The sequence below is a fragment of the Eschrichtius robustus genome, chromosome 4, assembly GCF_028021215.1.
Source record: "Eschrichtius robustus isolate mEscRob2 chromosome 4, mEscRob2.pri, whole genome shotgun sequence".
NCBI classification, from domain to species: domain Eukaryota; kingdom Metazoa; phylum Chordata; class Mammalia; order Artiodactyla; family Eschrichtiidae; genus Eschrichtius; species Eschrichtius robustus.
The window spans coordinates 1214814-1235699 of NC_090827.1; the positions used below are offsets into that span (position 1 = coordinate 1214814).

Genomic DNA, 20886 nt, shown 5'->3' on the forward strand with positions numbered 1-20886 from the left:
AGGGAGAGGCAGTGTAGACCTTCCAGGGGAGCAGTTGGGCTGTATCTAATCAGCCTCCGGGGGGCTGCAACAAAACTATGAAAATACGTCAATAAGACAGAGCACGTATTTTCACTTTTTATTTGTCTTCCACATGGTTGGGCGCAGGGTAGGACTGCCAGGTGGAAAAGTGCCGGAAAGGGTACTACCTTGGAAGAAGAGTCTGGGACCTAGATGGCTCCCTGGCAAGTTCAAAGGCAGGGATCAGGTGTTGAAGATACCAGCCTGCATAGAGATCTACCTCTGAAACTGAGGCCGCCACCTGGAGGAGTGCCGTGTAAACTGTGGATCCACATGCCACATGGACCTGGGCTCAGTCCCTCTAGTATCAGCCGTTAGAAATGAAGACAAGAGTGGAAAGTTACAGGATCCCCGCCCACTGTCAGTTTCATACTACCATATAAGCTATCATCAGGCATTTCATTAACCACACGCAACTCCAAGCCATCTGCAATTTAATTTACCAGCAATTACTTTCAAGATGACTGGGAAAAAGAAAACTACTGCTCAAAAGCACTGGAGTCCAGGGGCAGGAAAGTCTCACCAGAAATGGTCACTTTTCTGCCTGTCTTTTGAATTGATACCAGCTTTTGCATAATAAAAATCATGGTAACACACAAGTCTGTCGCTTTTGTTTTCTTGGCATTTAAGAGACAAATCTTGCAAACACACACTCAGTTTCTCCCCGAAACAGCTGCATTCTTTTATTTGGTGATTCAATACATTTTTAATTCAAATAGTCACCACTTAACCTAGGCACAATATTAAGCATTTTACAAGCAAAGGATCTGACTGATTTTCTTTTTAATTGCCAAAGAGTATAATAAGTGAATCGGTTAAAGGATATACTTCTGTACATAAAAATATTCATGTATTTATACAAGTGTATGGAACAGAGTTTAAAGACAATCTAACCAGAACATCACAATAAATAGGATGTGGTCCTACAGGACAGCCAAGCATGCTTTGTCAGGAGGCTGTCAAGTCTCTTTTTTCAAGGTGCTTTATGTTCTACTGAGCTAGGCTCACACTTCCCAAAATAAGGGTTAGGGGTTAGTAATTCCTGGCTCTGGATGCCTACGGGAACATGCTGCTTCTCGCTGGCGTCTCCAATAAGAGGAGTGGAAGATGACATATTTATTTATTTTCCAAGACTCTTTGCAACTTATCAAATTCTATCCATTTCCCATGTCAATATTTTAAAATGCAGACTGATCTAAGCTCTAGCACCATACAAGAAGGAAATACATGTATTTTTGTCAGAGCAACAATATTTTATATCATCTTTGTCCCTCTGGCTATAACCATTCTGTTTAGAAAAATTTACCAAGCTAAAAATAGTTGATCTAGGTTGTCATAAAAAAGAATATTAAATACCTTTGGTAAAAATAGATATATTTAACAAGATTAGAAAAGCAAACAGTTATAATGTCAAAAGGAGACTATAAAAATGTACACAATAACACAAATAAACCAACTTATAAAGTGAAGATAAGGCCACTCTTCTTCTCAGGTTTGTCTGTTCCAAACCGTGGATGGAGGTCTGTTCTTCTAAATGGTAGAAATCTGAGTAAGAAATAGGGAAAATCCAGTCTTTCCTATCAGCGTGACACAAGTTTAATTCATGGCAACACAGTTCTTTTTTAAAACCCACGTTGGTAGAACTTAGAACACTCTGGCTTATGCATGTGAATATGAGAAACAATCCCAGATTTCTGTGACTGTAGGCCCAGAGCAGGGGGCTTTAGAGTTAAGCAAGGCGACAGAACCAGGGGCTTAGGGGCAGTGTCTCCTGTGCTGACATGAACCTAGGCCACATCCAGACAAGAGACACAGATGCAGCCAAGGGCGCACGTGGGGACTTTGCCACCAACTAGGAATCTACAAGGTTCATTCCTTTCCCCGGCAAGGACTTTTCTCCTGTCGTGGGGCCTCTCCTCCAAAGGGCCGTTGCACAACCCCTAATTCTGCATGGTGTCTCCTCTCTCAGAACACGCTGTAAATCCTGAAGATGAAAGGGCCCTGGAACCAACAGCCAGCCGGGATTGCGGATGGAGATAAGGCACGAGTTCTGTCGCAGTGGCAGCCCCGAGCCACCGCGAGGCGTTATCCCCCGGGGCTCCCCCTGCACACGCAGTCACACTCCTCGTGGTGCTCCAGGGCCACGTCCGTGAGCGACTTATGCAGCCCCCGGACGCCCGTCTTGGGTCTCAACTGAAGGACCTGAAAGGGAACGATGGAAACCACCTTTAAAATCAGGCCACATCTGCAACTTCTGATTTCACGGACAAGGTCAATTTCAGACCAGCATCTCGGGGCCCAACAGCGACCTACACATTTTGATTTTTAACCACTGAAGGCAGGATGAACATATTCCCCCAGCCCTCAAAGAAATCACAAATGATCGTCATCATTGTATGAAAGGAAGGACCTTTTAATACCAACAATTTGGAAGGAGGCTGCTGAGAATAGAGAACAATCCTTACACAGAGAACGGACTTGCGGTTGCCCAGGGGGAGGGGGTGGGGAAGGGGTGGCGTGGGAGCTCAGGGTCAGCAGAGGCCAACTATCACATATAGAACGCATAAACACCAAGGTCCTACTGCAGAGCACAGGGAACTATATTCAGTATCCCGGGATAAACCATCACGGAAAAGAATACGAAAAAGAACGTATATATGTGTATAACTGAATCACTTTGCTGTACAGCAGAAATTAACACAATGTTGTAAATCAACTATACTTCAATAAAATAAATTAAAAAAAGAAGAGAACTGTCCTTAAATGGAAAGACCCACCATGCCATGCCCTCTTTCCTTTACGCACCTCACTGTATTAGACAGAATTTCACCTTGCTTAGGTGTCTTGGGACCACTAACGCGCAATTCATTTTTCTGTTTGTTGGTTTCTTTCACTCATTCATTTATTCACACACTTAGCAAATATTTATCCTTGAAGCAAGGCAGGCAAGGACTGCGATGCCGTGAAGAGAAACATGGTCTGCAGCTGAGTCTGAGTCAATTATGCCGCTCATTAATGCCCTTGGCTAAAGGTCAAGTCCTCCATCAACTTGATGAGATGGATTACATGTACTTCATAGACATCAGCCTCGGTCACAGCTAACTTTCTGCAGCTGGGTCCTAGTGCACTGTAGACGGTTTGGCAATAATAACAAGAATGTCTCTATTAAGTGAAGTTATTTGCAGTTTGGATGGTTGAGATTCTTAGCCAGAAATACAGCACAACAGACACTGATACTAAACACAGCCTTTTCACACTGTGACGGAAGGACACGGCTATGTGTTCTATAAGAGACTATCTGACGTATCTGATAAGAACAAACTACTCAATGGGTATTATTACATTTTAGGTCTTATGACAGAAGTGGTAAAGTTTTAGAAATTATGTGGCTTTGGCTTATGAACAAAGCCCAGAGCACAGAATAATATGAAGTTGTCCAGTTTCTCTGCTCTCTGGGTCTGACACGGATAACTTCATAGAGCAACTTCTAAAAGATACCGTTGCTGGAAATATTCATTAATCCAAAAAGGCAAAGGTCAGGTTTTATGACTGTCTTACTTGAAGATTTCAAAAAGAAAAACAGAGAATGGTCCCTCATTTGGAGTATGTGGTCATATCGAAGGTTAATTAGCTAACATTTTTTGAATGCTTACGGGGTGCCAGGCGCCCTAATAATGTTTTTACATACTTTAACTCACAAGAATTCTATGAAGTAATTTACAATTATTACCCCTATTTTACATGTGAGTGAACAGAAGCTTAGAGAGAATGAGTGACACCGCCAGTATCTGTACTTCTGCCAAACAGAAATGATTCAAGTTGCAGTAATGGATACTAATTTCATCAAGACTCAGAATATTACTAGTCATACACTCTATTTATTTAGTAACTTTCTTCCTAGAGAGATAAACTGCAGAATCTTATGATAACGATGAGAAACAGTAAACTTTTAAAGATTTTCTATTACATTTACAATTCCAGAATAAAAATTCCTAAGACTATTATATTAATGTGAAACTGAACCCAATGAGTACTGAATATAGATCATGTGCTGGTACTGATCTCCTGTTTTTGACCAACATAAGGCGGTGTCAAAACCAACTTCTCTTAAGATGCTGGCGCTATACCTTATTAGCACACTCTCGCTACAAATGGCTTCTGGAATGAGGTTGGGTGGAGATACATTACGATACTGGCATAGACAATGTCTTTAATTCCTATGTCCACTTGTATACATTTTCCCAGTTGGCAGGGGAAAAATAACTATGAAAGGTAATGGTTACAGAGGCCGCCATATACAGTCCTGACAGTCAATGACGCCAGGCTGCAATCCTACAGTCTTTCCTTCCTCTGCAGTGCTTATGCAACATGCGTTCACCAAACAAACGTCCCCTCCCCATGCCCCGTCTTCATCCACTGATACCTGTGGATATTTACAAATAGCAGAAGAATCTCATAATGTTCCAGTGATGTTAAGGTCCCGTACGTGGTGTGGAGGGGTGGGTGATAATTAGTGTTTTCCCTCTTAATTCCCTTTGAAAGTTTGGACTTTGGGAGACAAAGAGAGACTTGGAAGATGACCAGCAGGTCCTAGAAAATGTTAAAGAAGAGAATTTGGCTTTTAGGACATGGCTTATGACACAGAAAAGAAACAAGGTAGAAGCACATCTCACAAAAATGTTGAGGAAGAGGTTCAAACTAAAATTACGAGTTCATGAAAAAATAATCCAGGGAAAAGCTAAAACCAGAGACTGCAGACAGAACAGATCAGGCATAGAAAGACCCATCAAGGGACGATGCCCAATATTCTGGGCGGCATAGAACCTTGAGTGATGGGGCTCACTACTATAATACGGCAATTGAGTGGTATATTTATTTCTCCCAAACAAACAGATCTAAGCAAGAAAACACTAAGTGTTAAGGAAAGAAGTGAAACTAAATATACCAGGATATAAACAAGGTGAAACTCATCATGCTGATTAAGAATGGAAAAAAGAAGCAAATATGTTTCTTTTGTCAGAGTCTCCTATAGATCTTTTTGCCAGAAAGAGAATACCTTCCTACCTCTCGGCAAATTCATTAAATCTTTATCGATCATTTGCCACACTTTAATGAGGCTAGCCACAGGGAGGAAGTAAAGATGAGTCAGACAATCGCTAGCATATGCTGAGGGCTTGAAATGTGCCAGACCTCGTTCTAAGCCTTATTCATAATTAGGCACGAGGGGCGACAGCCCACTTCACAGATGGAGAGATCGAGGCCCAGGTCACACAGCTAACAAACGTCAGATTCAAACCCTGGATGCCCGGCCTGGGAGTCCCTGCTCTTGAGTGCTACACTGTCATGGGATCTTTACTCTTCGTTCTCAATGTGGGAGAAACAAATACAAATAAATAATAATTATGAAATAATAAAAGTTATAGAGCGATCTTTAAAGTCCTACACATGCACAGAGGAGGAACGAGTTATGCTGGGATTGGCAGGAAACTCAAAAGTGTTTCAAGGAAGAGGTAACATCTAAGTTTATACGTATGTAAAGCTCCTGTCTTGCTTTTCTGAGAATTCCTATTTGGGAGATGGGGAAATTAAGAAAAAACATTTTTTGTTTTTGGCTAAAATGGCTTCCAATAAAGAGTATCTGGTGACTGATACAAAGAATCAATCTTAATGATATTATTATGTTATAATATTATACCAAAACACTACTACAGTAATATCATTATGTTATATTTTATGAGACTTTTAAAGTCTGTGAACTTATTTTTGATACAATGGTTGAACAAAACTCAAGGAAAATGCTAAAGGAAAGCAAAAGAGGGAATAACTCAGTTATATTTGTAGTGGTACAAATGGATACACATCAGCTTAATGTGCAGGGAAGCTGGTATAATAGAGCTGGATGGAAGAGAGAAAAATGAAAACTCCTAAGCTCTATCTTTGCTTCTGCCTTCTCCATGACGTGGGATAATCTTTAAACTGAAAATTGGAGCAATGTTCATCAAAAAGAATTAAAGCCCAAGATGGGCTTAACTTTGAATGAGTTAAATCTCTAGATCCAGATTAATGGTTTTTGATGACTTAAGAACTATTTTGAATTATGTTTTCAAAAAATTTCACTTATTTAGGAGTAGTACTAGACTCAGAACTTACTTCCAAAATATAAGACTGAGAAAAATCTAGGCCTCAGAAATCATGAATTACACCAAACAAGTAATCCTTTTTTCATAGGGTAATTTGATGGTTAACAAAATAACTAGCACAGAAAAATTTATAATTCCCATAGAAGAGAACTGAGATGATTGGATTGGAGATATCTATGAGAAATGTGGAATAGGTAACCATACATATTTCTGCACACACACATTAGAGATATTTGTGGGAAACTTGCACTACATGGTCATACAATTAGATAAGCATCCAAAGTTGTTAAGTGTGGACATGCAGATAATACATATAATCAACCCCACCTGAAGACTGGAGAGGCTAAATCAATACCATTCTGGAAGAAGGTCAGTGAGTGTCCAAGCACTGACCATGGCCTTTCCCTGCACAAGAACTTTATCTCAGACTTTAAAACAGAGACTGCACATTCTGGGGCAACTTTCTGGAGAACCCTAAAACTAATGGTATTTGAAAAGAAATTTACAAGTATAGGATGGGGGAGGATACACTTGATCTGAGGACTGATCCAGCTGCCCCAGAAGCATGATACCAACTCAGCATCTGATAAGCTTGTTTAGAAAAGCTCTGGGTTTTACAGGTCATAGCAAGGTGAGTCATAAACCCAAGACTTGTTGGCTAAATCAGGTCCCCAAATACACTTTGCTTAGTAAGTCCCCGCTTTAGAAAGTTCAAAATGAAATGATTTTAGGTGGGGAAAGATCACCCCAGCTTAACTCCTACTCTCACCCTATTCTTTTACATTATGCCAACCAACTCTAAGATCTGCCAATCCTTTAAGGCATTTTAACTTTAACGCACTTTAGAGCTGTCACTGAGCAGGACCCTGTGAGGCCCTCCCAGAGCAGACCTCCTGGCCCGCCCGGCCGCATGTCCTCTGCCTGTCTTTTGTCTGTAGAAAAACTCTTGTCATTTAATCAGAGAAATGAGAAAATGCAGAAAGAAAGGAAAACAGTATGGCAAGACAAAATAATAACAGTTTAGCCATTAGGCAAAGTCAAAGACCTTTAGTTCCTCCTCACGGGCTACAGATGATATTCTGAGTCAGGTCCCTTGAGCTGTTTTGCAGATACCGAAACCTCCACCAGGTGGAAGAAGTTACCTGCATGCTGCCCACAAGCACGTAGACCCCAGAACGGTTGGAACCAGGAGGTTGATGATGTGGACTCCCGATGACCTCATCACCAACCAATCAGAAGAGTGTCCACAAGCTGATCACACACCTCACTCTGTCTTTAAAAACCTGTCCCTGAAAGCCTTTGAGGAGTTCGGGTCTTTTAAGCACTAGCTGCCTGGACTCCTTGTTTGGCACCTGCAATGAATACTGCACTTTCCTTCACCACGACCTGGCTCAGCAGCTTTACTGCCCCGGCAAGCAGACCCGTGTCTGGTTCGGTAACAAAACTACCATGTTAAGGGTTTTTCCTTGACTAGACTCCCAGTTCTCAGAGTAGCAACAAGCCGTCCTCTGGGCAGAGCGGAGCTGGGGCTCCCACAAGCTCGCGAGGACCTCCTCCTGAACAGGAGTGCAGGCCGTTCCCAGCACAAGGATCTTTAGACGCATGTGGTGTAGAAACGAAAGTGGAGCCTGAGAATGGCAGCCAACAGTCCTACTTTTACCCCAGACTGCCAGTTTGGATGTCATCTTCTAAAAGTTGCCATCTAAAAATTGTCAGAGAATAACACCTTTAGGAAAAACCCGAGAGATTATCATAGTTTGCAGATATTTTACAAAGGTTAAGTGTCCTGTGGATGGTTGCAAGTTAATGGTCAATCTAGGATGGAAACAGGGACCTTGTCTGGAATCCACTGCTTTTCTCCAACTTAATCAACTGCCAACAAAATATCGGGGAAGAGCCGGGCAACCAGGTCACGTGAGTGCAGCTTATGACACTACCTGCTCAGATTACCCCACAGATGAGGGTTTCACCGACGTCTTCACTCACAGGAAAAATCATTTCATTTATTAAGTGGGTATTTAGTTTGTGTTATTCTTTTATTTAGCAGAAAAAAATGAAAATGAATGAAACCATATCCAAATGAAGTCAGGAGGTAGATTTTGGTTTGGTTTTGTGAAAATTAAAGTTGGTAAAAGACATTTTGTAAAAATTGAAGGTGAGCCATCAAGAAGGGATTGCTTCCAGATGTATGAAAGCTAGGTGTTTCTGGGGAGGACTGGAGGGGGGTGGGTATCACCGGGGATAATGAAAATTTGAAATGTATAAGCTCTAAGGTCCCCAAGGCTCTGAAAAACAATAATTACTAACATTTAATATTGTATTTTCCTTAATTCCATGGAATAAAGGGAAGGATGAAGAATCCATAAAAAGCTTAACATACTATTTGGGGCACCATGAATAAGAGGAAACTATAAATGATGAAATAACAGGAAGTATAATTATGAATATGTCCCTTGGAATTTATGTGCCCGAATTGCACCAAATGGAAAAATAAATATTAAAGATCTTTATTTTCTCCAAAATAGACCATAATTTACCTCCAAGTTTGTCTTTAAAATATTTTCCCTTCATATTTTGAAGAGGTGAAAAGTTTCACCCATTTTCCCCCCTGGAAAAACACAGTTCCTTTTTTGTATGAGACAGAAAACCTCCACTGAGTACCCATGATGTGCTATCAGAGGACAAGCTTTCTAAATCCTTGATGACTGGTTTCCTGAGTTCAAGGTCCTAATTAAAAAACAGGGACTTCCCTGGTGGCGCAGTGGTTAAGAATCCGCCTGCCAATGCAGGGAACACGGGTTCGAGCCCTGGTCCGGGAAGATTCCACATGCCACGGAGCAACGAAGCCCGTGCGCCACAACTACTGAGCCTGCGCTCTAGAGCCCGCGAGCCACAACTACTGAGCCCGCGCGCCACAACTACTGAAGCCCGCGTGCCTAGAGTCCGTGCTCCGCGACAAGAGAAGCCACTGCAATGAGAAGCCCGCGCACCGCAATGAAGAGCAGCCCCCGCTCGCCGCAACTAGAGAAAGCCCGCGTGCAGCAACGAAGACCCTATGCAGCCAAAAATAAATAAAGAAAATAAATAAATTTAAAATAATAATAATAATAATAAATGAAAACTTGAGCTCTTTGGAAAACCTTGGTTTTGTCTGGTCTGGTTTTCGTGAAGACGACATCGCCTTTCTAAGCCAAAATCCACTTCAGAGAGGCTGGCCTGTCACCTTTCGGGAAGGGAAAGGCTGTCCGTACCTCGTGATACTTCTTGGTGACTTTGCTGGGGACACACTGACACTCGCTGCAGGTGTGCAGGCAGCAGGCGCAGTTCCCGCCGCAGCGCTTCACCAGGAGGCAGCCCGGCCAGAAGACGGTGTCGGTCCTCTTGAGCTCCTCCCGGATGGACACGGAGAAGTTGCGAGGCGTGCAGCTATAGAGCCGCACCTCTTCCTTGAGCAGGTTCAGGCCCAGCACTGCACGGCACACAAGGGAGCAGAGGAAGAGGGGGTCACGCTCTGAGCCTTGCGATCTCACCAAGCGCCCTCGCGCTCGCTCTCGCACACAGAAATCCAGCCCATCTCACGAACAATCGCCCCAACAGGAACCCTGATTATTTAACTAGGTCTTAGGGCGACGCAGCTCGCAGGCTGGACTTTCCGTTCTATGGCAAACAGAGCTTCCTTGTGACCCAGGGACGGATGAAGGGATGGCATTGCGCAGTGTTGAGGATGGAGCCTACAGAAGAGTTACCAGCTATAAACAGGAAACTTTCTAGAGAAAAAGGGGGCTACACCTTTTAACCTTTGGAAAAAAGTAAACAAGGGGGGCGTGGGAGGGAAGAATAGAATGTAAGAGAAAGCTTTGATGAAAAAACAGATGCGATTTTTAGAAGGATGACAAGCTCCCGCAATGAATGAAGAACAACGTACAGACACTTGTCGACAGAACCTTCTATAATCTTCCTGGCAACAAGAATCACAGAGTGTGAAAAGGAAATGAAGTAAATGAATTTCTGAGGACGGCTGAGTGGACCAGGATTGGGAAAAGGACACGTTTTAAAGGCGCAGAAGTTGTTGGAAAGCACTGCTTCTGGCCCGTTGAGAAATTTTTGGACTTGGAAATTGAGCTTAACTAGACTCCTTTTCAGATTTCTGCTCTCCTGAAGAGCAGAAGAAATGTCTAATTTATAACCACTGTCTCTATTCTTTTAATAACTTAGTAAACTATGCTGTGTTTTATTCTTTAAGAGAGTACCTACATGTGAAGACTAAACCAAATAGCCTTTCATTAGATTGTTGCAGTACATTCTAAAGAACCATTGTTTTTAACTACAAAACGACACCGCCTCAGTTAAATTATATCAAAATAACACATCATGTTTAACATGAGCTTATATATAACATATGAAGTAGCTGATAATTATTAGGATAAGCAATTCTAATAGGATTTTAATTTCTGCTTTATAGCTTTGCCTTTTTTCCCCTAGAAATATTCAAATAAAAGCAATTCCAGTAAAAGTGAAGTTTTGAATAACATATAATTCATCAGAGCTTTTTTCCTTCAAACACAAAGTTTTTATTAAAATTTAGGAATACTATCTAAAATATACTAAATCTGGTTAAATACCTTTTCAGTAATATTGGCAACATTATAAATAATATTTTCTGGTTAAAGATAGCTTCAGATAATAATAATCACTACATAACCCAGTCTTAAAAATTAAGACATTTTAAAATACTTTTAAAGTGACAAGGTAATTAGGAATCAAATGCTTGTTTTCTTAGCTCGGTTATTCTTGGGTATGTGGCCAAGTTTTTCTAAAATGTCAAAGGAAGCCAATGTAAGTATTTTCAAGAAATATATTACAGCTTATGCAAATGCAATTGTCAATTATAAGCACACGTAAACCATATGGTTGACTAAAACCTTGGTCAAGTAAGGGAAACACGGAGGAAATGCTAATTCAATAAGTTCATTTCAACATCTTATTCAGCTAGAAATTATTTTTCCAACTCAAGAGAAAATCACTGTTTTATTTGAGTATCTAAAGATTTCCCTTTCATCTGAAAAATGACCCTGTGACAGTAAAGCTTTTAAATATTTAAGAGGAAAAGAGTTCATTCTTTCGAGAGCCATTAAAGAGAAGCTTATCTCTAATAAAATTAATGAGATAATTAGGTTAAATGATGTCACGTATTTTACCTCATTTCATTTTGCCGAACCCTAACCTATGTCTATATACGTACATACAGCTCTTTCACTGTCAAAGCTGTATATGAGCTTCTTTGAATCTTGTCGCTAGAAGTTAACATCTAGGCAAGGAGAGAGAAAACCTAAACCAGGCACACACATACAAAGGCCAGTTGCCAAAGTTTTTAATGCTTATTTAAGATTTATACTTCTTTAGAATGTGAATGAAGCTCTTAGCTTTCAAAGGATATTCATCTACCTTAAAGAGTTTTAAACATACTATTTCATGAAACTAGAAAATGAGTCTGTATATGTTTGCTTTAAAATGTTTACTTAACCACAATAAAAGGTTAGATGGATTTCCCAAGTGAACCAAGTTATGATACCTGCTACAATGTGAAAATTTAAACAGACTTTCAACTTAGCTTCCACTCATCCATCATGTTTGACACAAAAGTCAAAAGCCCTTTTTAAGTACTAGTTAAGCCTGACTTAAAAAATACGGGTTTTTCTTTTCTGTAGTAGTAAGGTATGAATGAACACGCTGAACCAGAGGAAGAAAGGGAAAATAAAGAAAAGGAAAGACATTAATACAGTCCCCTCTGGGCTAAAAATACAAGTAAGGACTTTACATTTAGCACATGTTATTTGAAATTTATGCTTCCTGCTTCTAGGGCTTCAAATCATCTAAGCATCATTAGAATAAGTCATGTGACCATGATTGGTGTCACAAATTCTCCAAACATTGGGTAGAACATCTTAGTCAAAAAACAAAGAGAGAGAGAGAGATCATGCACCGACACATATGTTTTAATAACTTAACTGTAATACTGTGGACGTTTCCCTCTGCAAAATATTTGTAAAGTAAACTTAGCCTTCAGATGCTTTATTTCCTTTTCGTAACAAGCTCCTAAGACAGTACATGCATTAGCTTGTCTTCCTAAAGAATGACGATTTGAAGCCTGTCGTCAATAAAAATTGTTTTTCTAATGCCTATTTTCTTGTTCGGATTCATAAATATTGCAAGTTTTCCTAAAAAGAATAACACTGATTGAAAAAAAATTATGATCACGTTTTACTTTGTCAGCGTTCATTCTTTTCAGACACTCAGCCCAAGGATATTCTATTAACGTAATGCAATCTGAGGGTGGTCTTTCTAAGATGAATGTGGTAACGCTGTGATATGTTTATTCTGTGGAAAATCTATCTCAATCTCTAATTAGAAGCTTTTAAATGTTTTACTCCTCCTTCCTTTGTAGAAAGACTCTTGGGAGGGGAGTTGGTTTTGTCTATAGAGATGTTATCCCACACCTGCATTTTAGTTTATGTAGAGTTCCAAAAATATACACTGCTTTGCTCACACTTACTGTATGCTTAAAAAGTTAATAGTTTTGGCAAACTGCAAAGGGCTTCAATTTGGAAAGTGTTAAATGAATATTTGAAAGATCTGGTTCAGCGCTGGGCCTTTTAAATTACACCCTAGCCTCCGGCCAAATCTTCACTGAGCACCGTGTGAGAGGTACAGGCATAAAGGCAGGGATAGAGGGGAGATTTTCAGGCTCGTATCCCAAGATCGGCTGTCAAAAAACTAGATCTGAGCTCAACCCGGTTGACTCCCTCTGCTTCTTACAGATCCACAGGATAATCTACCTCAAATTTGCTAACAAAGGCTCTATTCAGGGGCGTTTCAGCCAGCCTTGCAAATCTTCATCTTCCCCTTCCTAAGTGGGAGGGAAGGGAAGTGTTGTTGTTGGTGAGTTATTTATCACGATCACGTCCTATAAATATGTAACCGTTTTCAGCATCTGGACAAGATTCAGCTGCCTCTGGACGTGAACAGCGATTTCCAGTATCGCTGAGAGGAAACCAGGGCTGCTGGTCCAGCAGAATACCGTGCTGGGCAAGTCCGAACATGATCCTCTGAGATGTAAGTCCTGATCAGAAGGGCTGCAAGAGAGGGCAGGAATCTGGTTTCTTTCTGACCAGTCTGATGCAATCTGCCCCTGTGAGTCGCTCAAATTAACTAAACACTCTGCTTTCTACAGACTTTCTGCCCTCCATTCTCTAAAGGAACCCTGGGTAGATTTCAAAGTTTCTGACAGACTGAAACAGGTTGTCTGAGGGCTTTATAACTACCCAGTTACGTTTTCATTTGCATTTGAGAGGGATGCTTTCCAAGTTTAGGGTGACTAGGAAAGTTACCTGACCTGAGAACAGATTCAGCTAACATTATTTCCAATCTCTTGACCATGTGGAATTAAGTTTAATTATCAACACTTTCACTCTTGAAGGGAGATGTGCTCATAGGATCAAAAGTGATCATTTCAGAAGCATCTTTACATAGAAAAAATTATCATGGTGTGAGCTCCTTTAGAGCATTATTTTCTTACAGTGACTTCTATCTTGGAAACTACAGTTCTGTGTTCTGGGGAGCCACTGTTATTTTTCATATTATTTAGAAAAGTTTCTAGGCTTAGGAAATGGAAATTGATATAATCCTGACTCATGGGGGCATGGTGGATACAGATTTTAACAGAGCTTTCCCCTTTTCTAGCCCTAAACCTGGCTTAGCAGCTACGATAATCTCCCTTGAATCTCTGAATCAATATACCCCAAATATTAAGTTTGAATAAGCAATGTTTCTTGTGAAATGTAGCACGGGACTTCATCAAAATGATATTTTTGAATTAAAGAAATAACAGGAATTTTCAGCAAAAGCATCTCTTTTAATCTTCCAAACCCTCCTTTTATATGTATTCTTATTTAATATGTAAATATGCTCAAATGTTAAGAAGGTGGATTATTTAAACTTATCGGGGAAGAATTTTAAACCCTCCTCATTAGAAGGTATGGCAGAAGAGTCGGAAACATCAGCTGCTAAGAAACTTAAATGAGGTTCTAACCTGAAGAGAGAGCTTACCTCTGGATTTTCTTCCAAACACAAAAGCCTTGCCCAGCAGTTGCCAGGTGGGCCTGTATAGATCTTCTAAGTCCAGCTGCCATCTATCTGGTTCAAGATACCGAATCAGATCTTCCAAGGTGCTAAAGGCAGTGACAGCATTGTTAAGCAGGTCCAGAGGCAAAGCTGCAGCGGGTAGCACGGAAGGACTCACAGTTTCTGTGAACTGCTGAAAGTAAAACGAATCCAGTGTCAGACGGCAACCGTTTTAAAAACGACGTGCTCCTTCTGGACTCACGCACGAGGTTAGGTAGGCAGACTAAGGCCGAAAACACCTGGAAGTGAAATTGTATTCAACCCCAGTGAGCAGTAAACTACTTTGCAAAGACTTCATGCAGATGAACTTGGACGGAGTTTCTGTGGGAAAAGATTTCCAATGGGCAAGACATTCACTTTCGTTACCACAAACCATGGTAGGTGTGGGTATCTGTTGTTTACACGAAACAGAAGATGTCTCCGTAGTTCAGTTATGGACTTAACAACGGAAGCCGTAACCGAGTTTACCAAATTTTTCTTTTGTTTTCAACTTTTCATCCTCCTCATTCTGGAAAATCACCTGGGAGTTATACAAATGTGTGTCAGAGGAATTAAAACGTTAATGTAAAGTAATTAACCCATAAAGAATAAGAAAACAACATATAAGTGAAAAGCTAAAGCCTTTGACGTTGGAGAAGAACTTGTTAATCAAGATAGAAAACACCCAAACCATAAAAGAGAACTTTGATAAATTTGCCTCAATTTTTTGTAATAAACAGAGTTAAAATACAGACACTGGGAGAACACCTTGGCAAACCATATACCTGTCACAGGACAGAGCATATGGAAAAAAACAAACTCAATAGAAAATGGACAAATTCCAGACAAGAAGCTTGAATGGCCACTAGACATATGAAAACATGCTAAAATTCATTAGTTATCAGAGAAATGCAAAAGAAAGTGAGATATTTCACGTACAAAAAAAGAGATACTATTTCACTTACAGGAGATGGGCGAGCATTGAAAGGAAAGGATTGCCAAGGATGTAGGTAAATTGGAATTTTTCTGGTCTGCCTGCAGAAGTGAGTATATATTGGTATCACTGTAGTTAATGTAACTGATGTACACAGGATGCTAAAGTTGAAGATGGATATGTCCCACGTTCCTGTAATTCACTTTTGAGGTTATATCCTTTTATTTGTGCACATGGAAATATGTGCACATGAATATCAATTCATCACAGTGTTGAAAGGGAGAAAAACTGCAAACCACCTAAATGCTCATGTATAGAGCAATGGATTAAAATACACCATTTTAAAAGGCAAGCACCAGAAGGAGGTAATAATTTCAGGAAAAGTTCATTAAGAAGCACCCTCCTCCCCTCCCCAATTTTTAAAGTGGACTAAAAGTGGGGAGTGGTAGATTAGAACTGAAATCAAAACAGGCAAAATAATACAGGAACAAATGCTCCACTTAATATTTTTCATTTATCTATTTGTTTATCTGCAGAAGAAGAAGAAAAAGGAATAGTATGGAATAAAACATTTATGTTGACTGATGTTTATTATAGTAATGTTTATAATAACAAAAAGTTGGTCACAATCTAAATTTACAATAGTGGAATAGTTAATGACCCTGCAGTCATAAACTGAAATAGTGGGACAGGCATTAAAAACGAGGCCCTCTAGCAAGATGTGGAGCAACCTAAATGTCCATCGACAGATGAATGAATAAAGAAGACATGGTACATGTATACGGTGGAATACTACTCAGCCATAAACAAGAAGGAAATAATGCCATTTGCGGCAACATGGACGGACCTAGAGATTGTCATAGTGAGTGAAGTAAGTCAGACAGAGATAGACGAATACCATATGACATCACTTATATGTGGAATCTAAAATATGACACAAATGAACTTACTTACAAAAGAGAAACAGACTCACAGACATAGAGAACAAACTTATGATTACCAAAGTGGAAAGCGGGGCAGGGGGGGAGGATAAATGAGGAGTTTGGGATTAACAGATACAGGATATTAGATATAAAATAGATTAACCAACAAGGACCTACTGTATAGCACAGGGAACTCTATTCAATACCCTGTATTAAGCTATAATGGAAAATAATCTGAAAAAAGAAGATGTATATATATGTATTACTGAATCACTTTGCTGTGCAGCAGAAATTAACACAACACTGTAAATCAACTATACTGCAATAAAAAAAATGAGGTCTTCTAGGATTTTTTTATTAAAAAAGAAATGCCTAATATGTAGTAAATGACAAGAAATCCAAGCTATGTAAACACAGCATTATTATACCATGATTTCAACATACATACATACATTGAAACAAAACAAAGAAAAATCAAAAGCGCCTAAAATGTGGAGTGTTCGTCTATAGTTTTCATGAGAATGGGTGATTTTCATTTTCTTCCTTATACCTATCCATATTTTCAGCATTTTCTATAGTAAGTATGGATTCTTTCCAGCGATCAGGTAAAAATGCTAACATTTGCTATAATTAAAAAAAACTATCCTATCAGCTCTTCCTTTTCATCCTCATTACTCAGATACAGGGCAGACCCTGAAAACGATGGGCTACATTTAGCAGTCTCTAACTTTGTCTCCCTGCCTTTACTCTTTCTTGTTCCTTTTATTCTATGCTGCATAACCCTGGGTTAATCTACCTAAAATAAGTTATCGCTGATCACGGGATGAATTTGGACAAATGCCGAGAGTGATTTCTCATCTGGAAGATAAAATCCAAATTCCTTACCCTGCACTCAGGATCCTCACCACCTGACCTTCGCTCACCTTTCGCATCTAATCTTCCACTCATCAAAGACAGGCACATTCTGTGCCAATCAATCTAGTCTCCTCACTGGCTGCTGCACATGCCATATTCCTCTGACCTTGACCTTGCACTCCTCCCCATGCTAATGTTGCTGCCCCGCTCCCATGGGCAAAACTCTCCGTCTTGTGATCCACATAATAAATCTTCACCATTTTTAACAGCCTCTCTTGAAACCCAATCCATCCATGAAACCTTCCCGAGTAACAGGGCCACCGCTTCCCCAAACACCTCAATTGGGTCAATTTGGAAAAGACCCTCTCCAGGCTATCCTGTGGACACATGGCTTGAAAAGCAGAGGATACTCTGCCAAATCAGAAAAAAAGGGCGTCCATTCTCTGGGGCAGACCCAGCCCCTGCTGGGACTCATGGCTTTGTGGGTCCCGAGCCCCTCTTGCCCACGGTGGTGGCGGGGTTTATAGAGGATAATCAGCAGAAATGAATGTGGCAGCTTTGGTCAACACTGATTTCATTCTTAAAGATCTACTTTCAATAATGTCAAGATTCTGGCTAAAATATTAGCACTAAGATGTTTTTCCATTGTTCTATCCAACTTTTAAGAGTAGAAAGCACATTTAATATATTCCTCTTTACTACCAGGATGTTTTTAATTGTCCAAGAAATGCAATATTGCTTTGATAGAGAGTACTATTGTGACTGATAAGTACAGTATGGATATAAATAAGCAATTCTCTAATAAAAGTGTTCATTACTAATTTAACCAATTTGGTGAATATTGATTAAATTTATAATGTGAAAAACTTGATGCAACGGTTTTGCATATTTTTAAACTATAAGCCAAAATGTGTATGTTTATGTAAAGTGAAAAGAGTCAGTATTACTCAAAGGATAACTGAGTTATGACTGTGATGATACAAAACAAATCAAACGTGTCAATCTGCACACAGAGGGTAAGAGTAGAGAAAGCCTATACAAAAAGTATACAGTATTCATTAAAGTGTCAGAGTGTAGATGTATAGTGTAGGCATGATATAAAATTGTTATTTATGCTCTGGGGTTGGCTTATTTTGCTTCCAAGTCTGTTGGAAATGTATAGAGCATTCCTTCAAGAACAATGAAAAGTTCCAACTGAAATGAGGACCCCTGAGATAAAGTTTAAAGTAGTTACACAGAAAAAGAAAAACAAAATAAGTCTGTAATGTTGGACAAACAGAATATGCCCATCTTGGGTTCAATGAAGTATCAGAATATCAATCCCCTCGAATGACAAAGGGAAAAAAACAACTTGGCAAATGTTACTGCATGCAGATAATTGGTTGATGTTATAAATCTCCACACTTCTAAATATTTAAATTAAAATAAGACAATGCTTAAAAAAGATAACCTCATACACACAGGCGCACACACAGCAGTTCCCACCCAAAAGAAACAGGAGGCGAGAATTAACTCACTTCCTCTGGATTCAAAGATTCAATCCCGGGACAGAACAGAGGAAGCAGTGCTTTTCTTTTTTAAGGGCTTCCTCATGACTGTCACCCACCCACTGGTTCAAGGAACAATCAAATTGTTCACTTTTGAAGTTCTGCTTTTCTAAGTTGTCTAAAGGGATTTTTCAGAGAAAAGGGGGGCAGTGGAAAAAAAAAAGCTAGAGGGAAAAATATCTTCTACTTTTTTGAAGCTTTAATTTCTCCTCTAACTAAGAACTCCTCTTTCTGGTACAAGCCTAGAGGCTTTGCTCTCGTATTTAGTGTCTAGAAAATTCTACCAATATCTTTGCTGTGTAAAAGTAATTACGACTGGGCTAAGTGCCTCGAATTGAATTGGATTTGCCTATCCCCCGCTCCCCAGCTCTCTCAGTCGCCACGAAAATAGATGCTTATCACTAAGCTACGGGTTGTGCTGGCTATTTAGTGGGTGCCGAAGCTCAGAAACAAAAAGCAGAGCTTCTTGGCTTCTGTAATGTACATAGCTAACTAAATCAATACCCCTACTTCAGTGAGCCAGAGAAAAGTTTTTCTGCTATTCTCTTCGGTGTAGCAGCAATAACCTGGGTGGATAACCTAATCCTAGTCTAGACTCTTTTGGCTATATGACTTTGTAAGGACAGATCCTGAAAGGAGAAAAGAGCTCTGAAATCTCTATGCAATGAGTTGTCCTGTCAAACCATTTCTAGAATGTCAGGACCATGTGTAATGATCCTATACAAGATGAGGTCTTTTTAATTCCTTGGTGAGGGTCGTTCTGAGTGGCAGCATGACACGAGCAAAGAGCCCTGACCAGGAGTCGGGAAGCCTGCACTTACCCCTGACGCTACTACATCAGGAGAGGGAATTTCAGCAAATACTGTAACCCATGTGAGCCTCAGTCTTCCCCTCTGTGAAGCATGGCTGCTCAAACCCAGTGACCTTTAAGATTCTTTCCAGCTTTTACATTTAAGAATTCCATGGAATTGTGGGATACAAGAGGGCCCGTTTTCTCCACACCCTCGCCAGCACCTGCTATCTCTTGTCTTCTTGATGACGGCCATCCTAACAGGTGTGAGGAGATACCTCACTGTGGTTTTGACCTGCATTTCCCTGACGACGAGTGATGTTGGGCATCTTTTCATGTACTGTTGGCCATTTGTACACCTTCTTTGGAAAAATGTCTGTTAAGTTCCTCTGCCCATTTTATAATTGGATTTTTGTTTGGTTTGGTTGGTTATTGAGTTGTATGAGTTCTTTATACATTTTGGATATCAACCCTTGTCCAGTACTTGGTTTGCAAACATTTTGTCCCATTTCACAGGTTGCCTTTTCATTCTGTTGAGTGCTTCTTTTGATGTGCAGAAGCTTTTTTAGTTTGATCAAGTCCTACTTGTTTGATTTTTGCTTTGGTTGCTGTGCTTTTGGTGTCGTTTCCAAAAAATCCTTATGAACCGTTAGTGGGAAGGTAACTTTGTCTAGCCACTATGGAAAACAGTATGGAAGGTCAGCAAAAAATGAAAAATAGAGCTACCATCTGATCCAGCAATCCCAGTTCTGGGCTTGTAAGAAGAAGAAATTTGTAAGAGGAGGTCCTTGAAAAAAGAGGAAATTTGGACACAGATACGCACAGAGGAAAGACCACATGAAGACACAGGGAGAAGGTGTTCCTCTACAAGCCAAGGAGAGAGGCCTCAGAAGAAGTCAATCCTGCTGACACCTTGATCTCCAACTTGCAGCCTCCAGAACCGTGAGAAAATGAATTTTGTTGTTCAAGCCACCCAGCCTGTGGTACTTTGTAGCAGCAGCCCCGGCAAACTAAAACATGCTGTCATGGAATTCCCAACTTCATATCGACCAGAGCGGCAAACGAAGGTTAATATTATACCGTGTCCATTAAGTCATTTAACAAACGTTTATTAAAAAGCCCATCATGTGGGTGCTGTGAGAAAAACCGACCAAAATTCTTGCCCTTGGGAAGCTTAACCTTTACAAACCAAGTATTTTGTTTCACAGGAGAGACTTTTTCCCTTTGCCAAAACAAAGCCAAACTGAGAATTTGCTATTACGAATCACATAAGCAACTCAGCAAGGATCAAACAAATCCTGGTGAGTGTGGACCCTAAAAAGGGAACTTAATATGAAAGAATAACTGAAAAACAAACATATTTCTACTTTTATTATTGAAACATAATGGGCAGCCCATGTGTTTGGACAAAGTAAGGGCCACGGTGAATCGGTGTTACAAGCTCAAGACAGCAAGTAAGTTTCTCTGTTGACTTCTC

General features: G+C 40.1%; 1 protein-coding gene across 2 annotated transcripts in view; it reads right to left on the reverse strand.

Annotated features, from left to right (window-relative positions):
- Positions 1-717: 717 nt before the first annotated feature.
- Positions 718-20886, reverse strand: part of PDGFC (platelet derived growth factor C) — a 219625-nt gene continuing 199456 nt past the window's right edge. The window contains exons 4-6 of one of the 2 annotated variants that reach the window (XM_068542379.1): positions 14307-14511; positions 9452-9669; positions 718-2262 (exon numbers count right to left, since the gene is read on the reverse strand). In XM_068542379.1, coding sequence (XP_068398480.1) covers positions 2146-2262; positions 9452-9669; positions 14307-14511 — 540 coding nt within the window. In that variant the 3' untranslated portion in view covers positions 718-2145. Of the gene's footprint in view, positions 2263-9451; positions 9670-14306; positions 14515-20886 lie in introns of both variants that reach the window. The other variant, XM_068542378.1, reaches the window with a different exon arrangement.